The sequence below is a fragment of the Melopsittacus undulatus genome, chromosome 9 (assembly GCF_012275295.1).
Source record: "Melopsittacus undulatus isolate bMelUnd1 chromosome 9, bMelUnd1.mat.Z, whole genome shotgun sequence".
NCBI lineage: Eukaryota > Metazoa > Chordata > Aves > Psittaciformes > Psittaculidae > Melopsittacus > Melopsittacus undulatus.
The window spans coordinates 1,373,151-1,385,163 of NC_047535.1; the positions used below are offsets into that span (position 1 = coordinate 1,373,151).

Here is a 12,013-nt window from a genome sequence, read left to right on the forward strand (position 1 = left end):
AATAGAGCACCACACACAGCAGATCCTCCCTGGAGTCGGATCCACACAAACACCATCACATAGAAGCAGCCACATGCTGGGAAAGGCCATGTTCCTGTGGGTGTGCAGTGGTTTTTCCCTGTGGAAGGACCTTCCCTCCCATCAGCCTCCCCTTCTTCCTTGCTTTAATTCCCAATCTTGGCCACTGAAGCAACCAACTCATCCTTTGCTCTACCTGTGAACTAATCAGCAGTTAAACCATCACAGCCATAGCATACACTATACATTTACCCCCTACTGCATAGCCTGAAGACCACTGACCAAGGAGAGCATCATTACACAGAATGAAGCAGGTCTGTAATTACCACAAATTTGGTCAGAAAGTGCAAAACTAACACCAAAACTGAATTATGAGCTGGGTTGGACACAGGGGCTTGGAGCAAACTGCTCTAGTGGAAGGTGTCCCTGCCTATGGCAGGGGGCTGGAACTGGATGAGCTTTAAGGTCCCTTCCAATCCAAACCATTCTCTGACATGAAATCATAACTCTTCCAAATCAGTGTCTCTCTGTAAGGGTAAGAATTATTCTTATAGAGTATTACACGAGGGGGAAGGCACAAAAGACTAAATGACACACTGAATGCTGTGCCAGCAATGGAAGGGGATCCAGGATGCTCCTCTCGGTCCTGTAAGACAAAGGGCAGTTTTGTGCCCAGCCTCCCTTGATTCAGAGCCAAGCTGCAGAGCCTGCAGTTCTCAAGGCAGCAGCCCTGAGCTAACCCAGTAAGCTCAGACTCAGAGCCTGATATGCCAACATGAAAAACCCTCTGAAGAGTGAAGGATTGTGCTTGGAGGGGAAATGAACTTAGCTCAGTGTAGAACTGACAGACCTTGTCATGCCTGTCTACCACATCCAGCATCTTCTTCCTCTACAGAGAGAAAATAAACCTGATGGAAAATAAACCCTGTTTGTCAGACTTAAAGCAGCTCAGCACTCAAAACAGTCCAGAATAACAGCATACAGTGAAACAGAGCAAAGATTCACTATCAAAAACAGCTCCTACCAACAGCAAAGGATTGGATTCCCCACGTACATCTCTTCCCACCCGTAAGGGTTAATCCCAGTGTTTGGATACAAACCCCACCTACCTCACCACGGAGCCTTTCTGCTCCAGTGCCTTCTGGAGCTCTGGCTGCCAACCGGAGCCCTTCCAACCCTCTGCTGCAGAAGCATCAGTGATGGAAGCAAGCACAAGCCCCGGCTGCTGTGAGCATCATCACCTTATGAAACATGGAGTGCGTGTACAAGCATTCGTTTCCAATATGCATCAATAACCAAATGACAAATGATCCAATACACAGCTTAATACTTCCCCATTGACCAGAACAGCTGATGGACAAATCCTTTCAGCTGTAGACAGTATGAAAGCTTACATGTTGTGGGGATTGATGAGCTCAGAATCACTTTGTATTGCTCCAGCGTGGATCTGGATGCTAACAGGGGGTCACCATCCTCTCTGGGTGGGTTCACCCTACCCAAATACAAGCAAACAGAACCCCCCCTTCACACCCACTCCAAACCCACGTTGTTAAGAGCTTGGAGAGACAATACAGACATTCCATGCCACAAAACAACAGGAGGCAAAGCATCCCTGTCCAAAAGGGACCTTTGCATCTCAGAAAACACCCTCCCCACCCCCCCAGTTTTCATTTTCCCCCAGGAAACACAACATAACTGAATGCTTTTTATTACATCTAAAGATTTCTACATAAACAGGTAACATTCAATAGGTAAACCATTTTTTTTTCCAATGCATATAATAAATATTTTCACTTGGTACTTTTATACAAACTGACATTGGTCTACTATACATTTTTAAAAGCCGTTTACTGGTTTGGCATGCCGTATGGAAACTAAGAGGAAGTTTTAAGGCAATGAATGACAGCTTTCAATTCATGGAATTAATGGTAATTTTAATATTCTGCTTATATACATTTTCCCTTTGTTAATTAGAACAATTAACAGCAGCACTTTCGGGGACCACCAGCAATTTTCCCTTGTTAGAAATCTAAGCTCTGTTTAAAAGGAGAAAAGAAAACTGGTTACACTGACAAAACAAACCCTTGTCTATTCAAAATGTGCTTAAACCCCTGAAAGGTTAAACTGCAGTGAAGAATTCATGTGTCAAACGGTCTCCTCACAGCCTTAGTGAGGGTCCAACAGAGTCCAATGACATCCTATCAGTCATCCCACCCTTGAAAGGCTTTGAGTCCTTGCCATGGGGAGGAAGGGGTGAGCCTGCAGTCCCTGTCACATCTATTGTTATGGAAGTGCTACCAAGACCTTAACACATGGCCTAGGTTAGAGCATCTAAAGGATGCATCAGTAATGCCCTAAGAGCTTTCAAAGCCACTTCCAGCCTGCTATTAAACAGCTGCGTGCTCAGACCTGATGTAAACCAGGCCTGAGTGTGTGCACATTCCCACCTCTATGGGGGAAAAACTTGAGGACAAGAGACCTCCAGGCTAAGGATCACAGAAACTCTGCCCTGGGAGCTCTGGGTTGCTCTACAGCATCTTTGTTAATAGGTGAACTAATGGAGATCGAGTTTGGGAGTGACATTTGCAGGGAACTTGTCGAGAACTCAGACTGAGACTTCTACCAAGCAATGTTAACTGTGGTCAGAGGCACAGAGAATTATCAGCAATAAAGAACACCCTAGCATGAAACAGGAATACTCACAAAGCATATGGGGTTAATACCACAAAGGAGGACTTCAGAACATGTCTGTCCCTTCTTTGTAGAGCCATGAGGTTCAAAACTGACACCGGTGAACTGAACAGCCTTCCTTCCCTTCGGGATAACTCGTGAGGAAATGGAAGTCGTCACCATCTGACCTTGCTTTCCAAAAGCTAAGCCAGGCATAAAGATGCCGGATCCTGTGTTACCACACACTCGCCACGGTTCATTTTAGATGTGGGTTAACAAGACTTTAATACCACTGTCAAAAGTGACACAAGCTGCTCCTCAGGTCATCTTTAACAATACAGTCAATGAAACGTCGCCACCATCGTCGGCACAACAGCTCTCCCAATGTCTCCTGGGTGGTTCAGAACTGGGGCCACACACGCTCCCCGTTACACCGACAGCACTTGTACTCCAGGTTTACAAAGGGTATTACAGCAAAGCATATGCTCTGAAGTTACCAGGTTAGTATTCATGACTAAAATGTATGAGATATATTCCTAGTGTAGGTTTAATCACTTCAAAATCAGACTGAGTTTAAAAAATAAGTATTTCCCATTTTCTATCCTTTTATTTATTTTTTTTAACTGACATTTAATAAATTATAAAATTGGTGTATGGTGAAATATATATATCAGCCAGATATGTATGAAATACACATGCATGGGAAAAACTATTTAACTCACTTTGAACTCACACACACGGATCTATAAATACATATATACACACACATATACATATAAACACAAACAGTTGTTTCCAAAATTCAAGTCAACTATTTAGTGGCAGAGGGATGCTGTAAAAACACTAAAAACGATTTGGATGCCACATAATGTGAACCTCTCAAATAACCATACGACTGATCATACAGCAATACCTAATGCTACTTGGATTAAAGAGGGTTGGGTTTTTTTTCCTTTTTTTCCTTTTTTTTCCTTTTTTTTTTCTTTTTTCCTTTTTTTTTAATCAATGCAAGAGTTTTCAGACAATTTCATAGGCAAAAGGTGGCCCTTGTCAATGCTCAAAGCAACTAACTGCAATCAACGGGTTTGGACATGAAAAGGTCAGACAAGAATCTGCTCACTGTAGTATTCCTTAACTCTCTTTTCCTGATAAACTCATTACCTGCACTTTCAACCAGCTATAAAAATAGTTTTCACACCAGAGGAAATATTTACTCTCTCTGACATGGACTTTGGGACACAAGAGAATCGCTTCCTTCCCTCCCCCTTCTCTTAACCTTAAAGAATCTCCTGAAAAACTGCATTCCAGCTATTTACACGTTTCACTCTTAATAAGAATGGATCAGCCCAAATGACCCATCAGTTCTCAAACAAAAAGGTTTTCCTACATCATGCATAACTTAAAAAGAGAAAAGAACCCGGGGAGTAGATCATGGCTCTAAGTTCAACAGAAGTGTGCGGAAAAACCAGGGGAAGCAAAGGAATTACAAGGCCAAAAAGAGAAAACTGAGTTTTGAAACCCACTACCCTAAGAGACTTCAATAGGTAGCTATTGTTTGAGTACATGGGCTGCAGGGTGAGGCTTTGCTATAGGGTTGGGTTTGGGTTTAAAAGACTCACATCGAACATGGAGTATTCATTTTGATGGATGTGACCTCAGAAGACAGTGTGTACCAAGACCATTATTGGCTGCCACAAACCATGCAATAGTGTGTTGGTATTTGTATTTTTGTCCTTTTGTTGACGAGTTCACTTTGAAGCAGAAATCTGATCTACTGCAGCTAAAAGGAGGCTTCTCCAGCCAGAACAAGGCAGGCCTCAATTCAATAGGCCAGTTACACACGCATGGCTAACTTTAAAGCACAAGCAGCTCCACAAATTTAAAACTGACACATGCTTAATAATCTGCTGATTAGGATCTTAAGATATTTGACAAGGATTTCATAGTAAGTTCTTAGATACAAACCCCTACAGTCCAATGTGTCAATGCTTTTAGTTGGGGCTAGAGTCTAGCAAAGTTCTCTGTCTTGTCCCACAGAAGCACAGCCAAGTAAATTCCTCAGCCTGAGAGTTCATTGAGTCTGGCCCTCAAGAGTAATTGGTGCACTAATGAGCTTGTAACATGCTTGACTAAAGCATGGAATTCAGAACAATCTGAAGAGAGGTTCGCACAGAACCAGAAATGACCAAAACAAATCCTAAAAAGCCAAAGCCACTCCTGAAAGGCTCTGTCCTGTGGACAGAGGGGGATGCTGTGGAACACTTTGAGTAGGGTTTCTTCCACTTTAAGCATAATGAAACCTGTACTAAGTGTGGGATGGGGGAATTAGATTCCACCACCAAAGGTAAATGACCCCAATAGGAGAAAAACCCTCTCCTAAGTTTGAACTTTAAAAGTTCAGCTCCATTCCTGTTCATGTTACTGTGAAGAAAATAATGCCGTTTGTGTCCAAACTATGGGGGGGAAGGGAGGGGGGGAGGAAAAATAACTCACATGACAAATGCACGGGTGTAAAATCTTCAGCATCCATAGAAATGAACTGAAGCGCCTTGTTTTTGTTAATTTTTTTTTTTGTTTTGTGTTTTTTTTCTTATTTTTACCAGTGAGGCCATCTTAGGTTTATATACAAAAGTAAAACTGAAAATATACTTTTGTTCTCTGTACACATAAATTTTTTTCCCTAAAAAAGGAAAAAAAACTTGTCTATGTTTCTAACAGAAAGTAAAACCAAGCACAAAGATTTCCTGGGACGAGTTCATAGATTCCAAAAATCAGTCCAACGAAATAATGTCTGGTATGATACCAAAGATGGACGCCGTGTCTGTGCTGCTCCTACTTGCAACTGGATGACCATGATTCTCTCGCAGGCTGTTGGAGGAAACAAGACTGCTGTTACTGCCACTATTGCTACCATTTGTGGCTGGCAGAGAACTGCTTCCTCCTGCATTTAGCTGATCGAGAAACATCTGAGATGAAGTGTATGGGAAAAAACGAGAGTGTAAGAGTTCTTGATCATCTGATGCAGAAACTGCCGCAGCTGCAGCGGCAAGAAGGGAGGTGTTGTAATGCTGGGGGGGGAAAAACAACATTTGCAAGTTACATTTCAGACACCACAGTTTTGATTCAGACCAGCACAAAAGAAGGTATCTGTAAGCTAAAGGTTCTGGGTATCACACCAGCCTGGCTACTCAATCGCTCTGCAAGGCAAGGACTGAGGCAGTGAACTTTTACCTCTGCAACCCTTCATTTCTGAAGCCAAAAGAAACTGGAAATACTAGTATCAGCAAGAGCAAATACTGGAGAGGTAACAGCATTGCAAGACACACAAAACAGGAAGGACATGGTCAGCAGCAGTGTTCTTTCACCTCTGCAGAAAATTCCCTGTTGGAAAACTTCCCCAAAATTCAACCCAACATTTTGCCATCCCTCTGCTCTGCTCCAAAGTCACAAACCAACCACAGCTGGTGAAGCTATGTGCTAATCACTGCTGGAAGCCTACCTCTGTGGAAAATGCATTTAGAAATAGCACCCTTAGTCCTGCTTGATGGCAGTAAGAGCTGTCCCAAGTTATGCTCTCTGCTGGTCAGCCTCTGAAAAGCAACAACTGCAGCTACCAAGGATCAGGTTTTAAATACGAGTCTCTGCAGAGGAATTCTGCTCTGGATGTTTCTTTCCACTATGCTGAAACACAGGTGGGATATTCAGCCTTTTCCACCCACATTTATGCACCAGTATAATTGTGTCATATCAGTGCATCAGATTCTGCACTACTTGTTTCAGAATAAGTCTCATACCTCTGTTTTACTCAATATTAAGATAGCTTTTCTGAATCCAAACACTACAGTGCAGGCTCTGGGCTTAATTATGGGAAAGTATCCCTCTGCAGTTAGTGCAATTCTGCTACTTCAGACTGCAGAACATGCTGGGATCAAGGGCTTGTGAGCCACCTCAGTCCCTTATTTTCTTGGAAGCACAGGAGGAAAAGACCAAGTGGGACCAAGCTGGCAATCACCACTTGCCAACGCAGGCTCTGTTTAGGGAAGGACTTGCTTAGCTCCCACAACCAGAGGAGCCAGCACCAATCTAGCACATTTCAGTATCTACAGAAAGGTGACAAACATGGTCCAACAAACTGCCATGAACCCAGGACACAAACTAAGGAGGTGGCTGGTGGACCTTCAGTCATGGCTGAGGCTCACACCACCACACAACAGAGGCTGCCTGAGCTTAACCCTTGGGAACGGAAATGCTTCTCTTCTGTTAGCCCTTACCCTACACCCCTATTTAGGCAATACTCGTGTCTGATCAGTCTCTGTGTGCATAAAACAAAGCTGCAGCCTGCCTGTATTTACACCTACATCATACATCTGCTCCTTCCTTGCTTATACATCGATGCCAGCAAGTCCTTCTGAGAAAAGAGTATCTGCCACATGACTTGATGATCTTCTTGACTTACCTGATTGTCTCCTGACAGGAAAGGGAAGAAATCTAAACCTGTAAGAGCCAAAGGAAAAAATTAAGCTTCTCAAAACAAAAAAGCACCTCCCCAATCTTCTCCCCACTTACACTGAAATTAAGCCAGCATAATAGTGGTGACACTTGAGATTCTCTTCATTACCAAAGCCCTTATAAACCCTGTAGTATTCGGGGGGGTCTTAAATATCATCTCATCCTCTGCGGATGTGAAACAGTATTTTGCACTACTGCACTGTCAAACCACTGTGTGTTTAAATCCTTCTGCAGTAGTTATTACTGCCTGGAGAGCTGTACTTAGAGCTACAAGCAGTCAGAAGCTCACCTTGCAAGTCATAAGGCATAGGTGTCATATGGAATGGATGCCTGTAGTCTTGGATAAGTGATGTATTGATGTAGCTGGTGTCAACAGCAGGAAGGCTTGGTGTTCTTGACACGGGTGATGCTTGATGGGGTAAATTTAAAATGCTGGAAGAAACAAAGGCTTGTTACAGGTGTCAAATACAGTCCTGGCTTTATTGCTGTCCCAAGCAGGGCATGGTTATTTTCAAGTATAACACAAAGCCAACCTTGTAATATGCAGTATGAGCTTTGTGTCAGCTCCCCTATTAAATGCCAAAGCTTCACTACAAAGCATCACAATGCTACAGCTCCTCACTGAGTGTGGCAGGGGATGGAAGCAGGGAAAAGACAGGAGCATCACATGTTCCCCAAGCTTCCTTCTCACAGTTACATTTCATCAGGGAAGTTAATTCAGTCCAAGACAGCTGAAGCTCAGCAAAATAAAAGCTAAGACAGGTTCAGTCTCAAATAGGAGAAACTGATGACTCTCACTATAAATGACACTGGGATTTCTGCTATAAATATGTTACAAATACTAAGCCAGGACAATGCTAAAGGTATACTGAACCCCAAAATCCCCCATACAGATCTGTGTAACAACACATTTATACCCTACATGGTAAGTGGCAATGGAAGAGAGGCAAAAAGGTCTTGAGGAGTTTTAAGTGATCAACTGAGTCATTTACATGACTGGAGCAGTAACCACTTCAACAACAGGATCCCTTCAGTGCAGCCTGTTTTCATCCCTACATGTTTATGTAAACAGGGTGCTATTAAGAGCTTGGCTACTTAGGTGTAATCAGGTTATTCTGGCATCCTTTATTACTATGCTACTGGCAGTAATCACCAGCAAAACCCACACAACTCCCATACCACACCCATGTTTCTCACTGCTCGCTCTCTCCCTATGTGCTGCTTTTACATTTCTTTAGGGAAGAAAAACATTTCCAGATTTGCAAAACCAAAATCCTTCTAAGCCACAACTTTTTGCACCATTTTATATTGATTTTCACAAACACAACTGGAAACTGTATCACGTTTCACACTTGACAACTCAAAGTTAGTTCAGTCTTCTTAAGCCTTACGACCTAAGATCAAATCCATTTGCTATAAGCTTCTAAATGAGGATATAATCCAGACACAGAACCTTCTAGACACAATTGCTTTTGAAATTTATTACTGCTCTCCATCATGAGTACAATCTCTCTGCAGTGGCCTGTTTTTATCCTCACCCCTTATTATTTAATGGTGATGCTGGAGATACGGAAGGACAGCTTCTCTTTGCAGATGGTTCTTCATCTTCTTCATCTGATGAGCTATCAATGGTTAAATCGATCACTTCTACCTTCTTATTTTTATTTGACTGTTGGTGAGAAGACACCTGATGTTCCATGGAAGAGCTTATGCATCCTATACAAAGTAAGTCAACATTGTAAGATGTAGATTACAGCACCGCTACACTCATCATAACATCACAGCTTGTTATATGTCTTCACAAATAAACCTTACAACTCAGAATAAAAGACAACAAAATTACATAGCTGTGATAACTTAAAAGTACCATCAGCTCCAACAGGTATTACTCAAGCAATCTCTTAAAAATGATCGTGAAAAGCTTCAAACATAAGTGCAAAAATGAGCATTTTGAAAAGTTAAAGGAACATCCGTACTTAACAGTTCAGTGTATCCAGTCCATACAGCCCAAAACACAACTTACCATCAACTCCATTGTAAGATGCAGTTACTTCCTGCACTTCCTTCTTCGATCTCATAGGAGCCCAGGATCCATCCTCCTTAAACTGAATTTCATCACAATCTGTACAATACTTCAGGATTTCCATGAACAACCTGTCAACCAAAACCATTGAATATCAGTCCTCAAAAAGAGCTTAACACCCTTCTTACTCCAATACCTTTATTAGTCAGTGTAAGTAGGAATTACTGTTTCAAGAGTTGAAAGCTGCCATTGTTCTACCCTTCTCTCATCCATTTCCTTGATAAAAAGGAGTCACAGAAAAATGTAAAATATTATCTAAAACTCTACACAATTACTTACTGCAAGAGAGGAATCCTGCAGAGCTCATGACACAGAACTTTGCTTCCCAAAAGGAGAGAAGAATGTGAACTAGCATTAAAAAAACAATCTCTTCCTAACCCATATTTATCTTAAAGGAGTCAATATAACTGAGCATGTAATGATGACTATTTCCTGAAACCTCTTTAGAAGCTGAAACTTTCTACCAAAAGCTGAGCATGGGAATGTGAACTTGCAGCCTCTTCTACTAAGCTGCATCTCCCAAAATCTTGAGGATCCTGGCATCACATCACTCCCAGTGAGAATTCCAGCTTTCGACCAAGACTATTCATGTGGTTCTGCAGGAAAAAGCTTTGCTTTAATTGGTGAGAAAGTCTGTTCTTTCCCAGATTGAATGCTTTCTACAAATAGCCTTCTCTTTGGGATGTTGCAGTTGTATCACCTGATCTCCAGTGTCTGCACCTAGCAACACAAGCAGTAAGGAAAATGCGTTGGTTTAATTAGTACTACTCTGAGTCTTTCCTATTTTAGGCTGAAACATAGAACAAGGAACCCTGCAGATCTCTGATCCAAAGCAGAGGGCCTGAGATCCATGAATCCAAAGCAGCCTGTGCCAGCCCTGAGTGTCTCTTCAAAAGCTTTTGCAAGGCCTCAGAGTAGACCCTGAGCAATCTTCTGCTTCACTGGCAGGTCACCAAAATGAAGCTAAATACAGACTCAATCACTTGTGAGGTGGTTTTGTGGCATTCTATTTGTTTCAGGGGTTTTAGTTTCACTTTTGGGAGGGTCTGTTTGTTTGTTTGGCATTTTTTTGGTTTGGTTGGTTGGTTGTTGCCTTTTTTTGTGGTTTTTCTTTGAGCAAAACACTCTGAGAGTGTTCTCAGAAGATTCTGCTTGTTCTCTTTATCACACTTCGGAAAGAAGATCTCTATCTAAGGAATTAAAATGCAAACCCAGGAACACATACTTGGCATTTCTTCATGGAGATGAATACTGGATTTCTTAGGGGGAGTTTATGTTTCGCAGGTAGGCAGAACCAGGGAATCAATCTCTCTGTCACTTTCTGTATACAGCAGCTCCCCAAGTGTGAAACTGCACATGGAATTATACATGCATTTGGGGGGGTGGCAGTATTTATTTATCTAACATGAATGTCTGCTCTCAACTAGACCAGATTTGTGCCATTGCTCCATTAAGAAGACAACATATGCTGTTTTCACCTAGGAATGCAGCACTATGGAACACTGGGGGTAAAAAACCCCAAACCCACAACTATTTTAGGCAGGATAGCTCAAAACCCTACCTAGGATTGGAAAGAACACCTTTCATTATTATTACCTTTAACAGTTTGATGGCCATAGTTCTTCCAAAATACTCAATGAAGGGGTACCTGGTTAGTAATTCTTCACCAACAGCAGGGAAATTAAATGATAACTTAAACCAGGTCAGAGCCAGACAACCAAGATTTCAGATCACTGCGTTCTATGCAGCACAGGAACACTAAGCAGAGGTGTAAGGTACTTCATTTTGACACAAGCTTTACTTACCCATCAATAATGAGATGTTCATAGGGAGCTTTCTTATCACAGACAGGGCAAACCCAAGTTGGTTTCTTTTCATTCATTTGAATATAGAGAGTGGCATCAAAACACTGCAGGTGAGAACAAGTCAGGGCCCTACAGGGTATAGTTAGCCGCATTTTACCAAGCTTTAAGAGAAAGAAAAGAACAAGATTAAATCAGTTTGCTATGAAATTAACCAACTGGGCTTTTCTGTCTGAAAAGAAACAGAGATAAGTTGAGTTTAACTCCATAAACTCTCACAAATCTGAGTTTTGATTAAAATGCACTGTCACATGCACCACTCCCTCCTTCCTATAGGTTTGATTATTGCATAAAAGTTACTAAAAGTCTCATTTTTAACTACATTTGACCAAGGAAACTGAAGACTACATCCTTCCATATTGCCTGGACAAAATACTGAGCTCAAGTTACATAGCAGTGTCCTGAATGAACCACAAAAGGAATTCTTCATCAGTACTTTAAAAGCTGATGAACGTGGGTCAGAGCTCTTTTATCCTCACACAGCTGAAGTCTGCATTCAAGCTGCTGTTCATACCTCAGGCAGCAGGGTACCACCAGAACCACTTGTTTAACTTGACAGTCACAGAAGCAAGCACACAGAAAATGCATTTATGGATCATTTCCTAACAAGTTTCTCTAACCATCATTTTCACTCCTTTCTCCAGGAAGTGACTACTCACAAAATAATTCACACCTGCTAACCATTAAACCATTTTATACTCCTCCTGCTGTGATAAACACCACTGCTATGTATCAGTTGTGGGCCAGCCTGAAATCTAACTGCCTTTTTCTCATGTAAATACAAATAGCTCACTACCCCTAAAATACCATCATACCTTTTTAACACTGCAAGCAGCCTGCAACAGATAATAGAAGATGAGACAGGAGAAAA

The 12,013-nt window shown here is 41.9% G+C and overlaps 1 protein-coding gene across 1 annotated transcript in view; it reads right to left on the reverse strand.

The window, feature by feature from the left end:
• Positions 1 to 5,288: 5,288 nt before the first annotated feature.
• The window catches only part of PIAS1 (protein inhibitor of activated STAT 1), a 57,936-nt gene continuing 51,211 nt past the window's right edge, over positions 5,289 to 12,013 (reverse strand). The window contains exons 9-14 of the mRNA XM_034066044.1: positions 11,086 to 11,246; positions 9,221 to 9,351; positions 8,736 to 8,913; positions 7,487 to 7,629; positions 7,145 to 7,182; positions 5,289 to 5,556 (exon numbers count right to left, since the gene is read on the reverse strand). Of these exons, the coding sequence (XP_033921935.1) occupies positions 5,521 to 5,556; positions 7,145 to 7,182; positions 7,487 to 7,629; positions 8,736 to 8,913; positions 9,221 to 9,351; positions 11,086 to 11,246 (687 nt within the window). The 3' untranslated portion in view covers positions 5,289 to 5,520. The remainder of the gene's footprint in view (positions 5,557 to 7,144; positions 7,183 to 7,486; positions 7,630 to 8,735; positions 8,914 to 9,220; positions 9,352 to 11,085; positions 11,247 to 12,013) is intronic.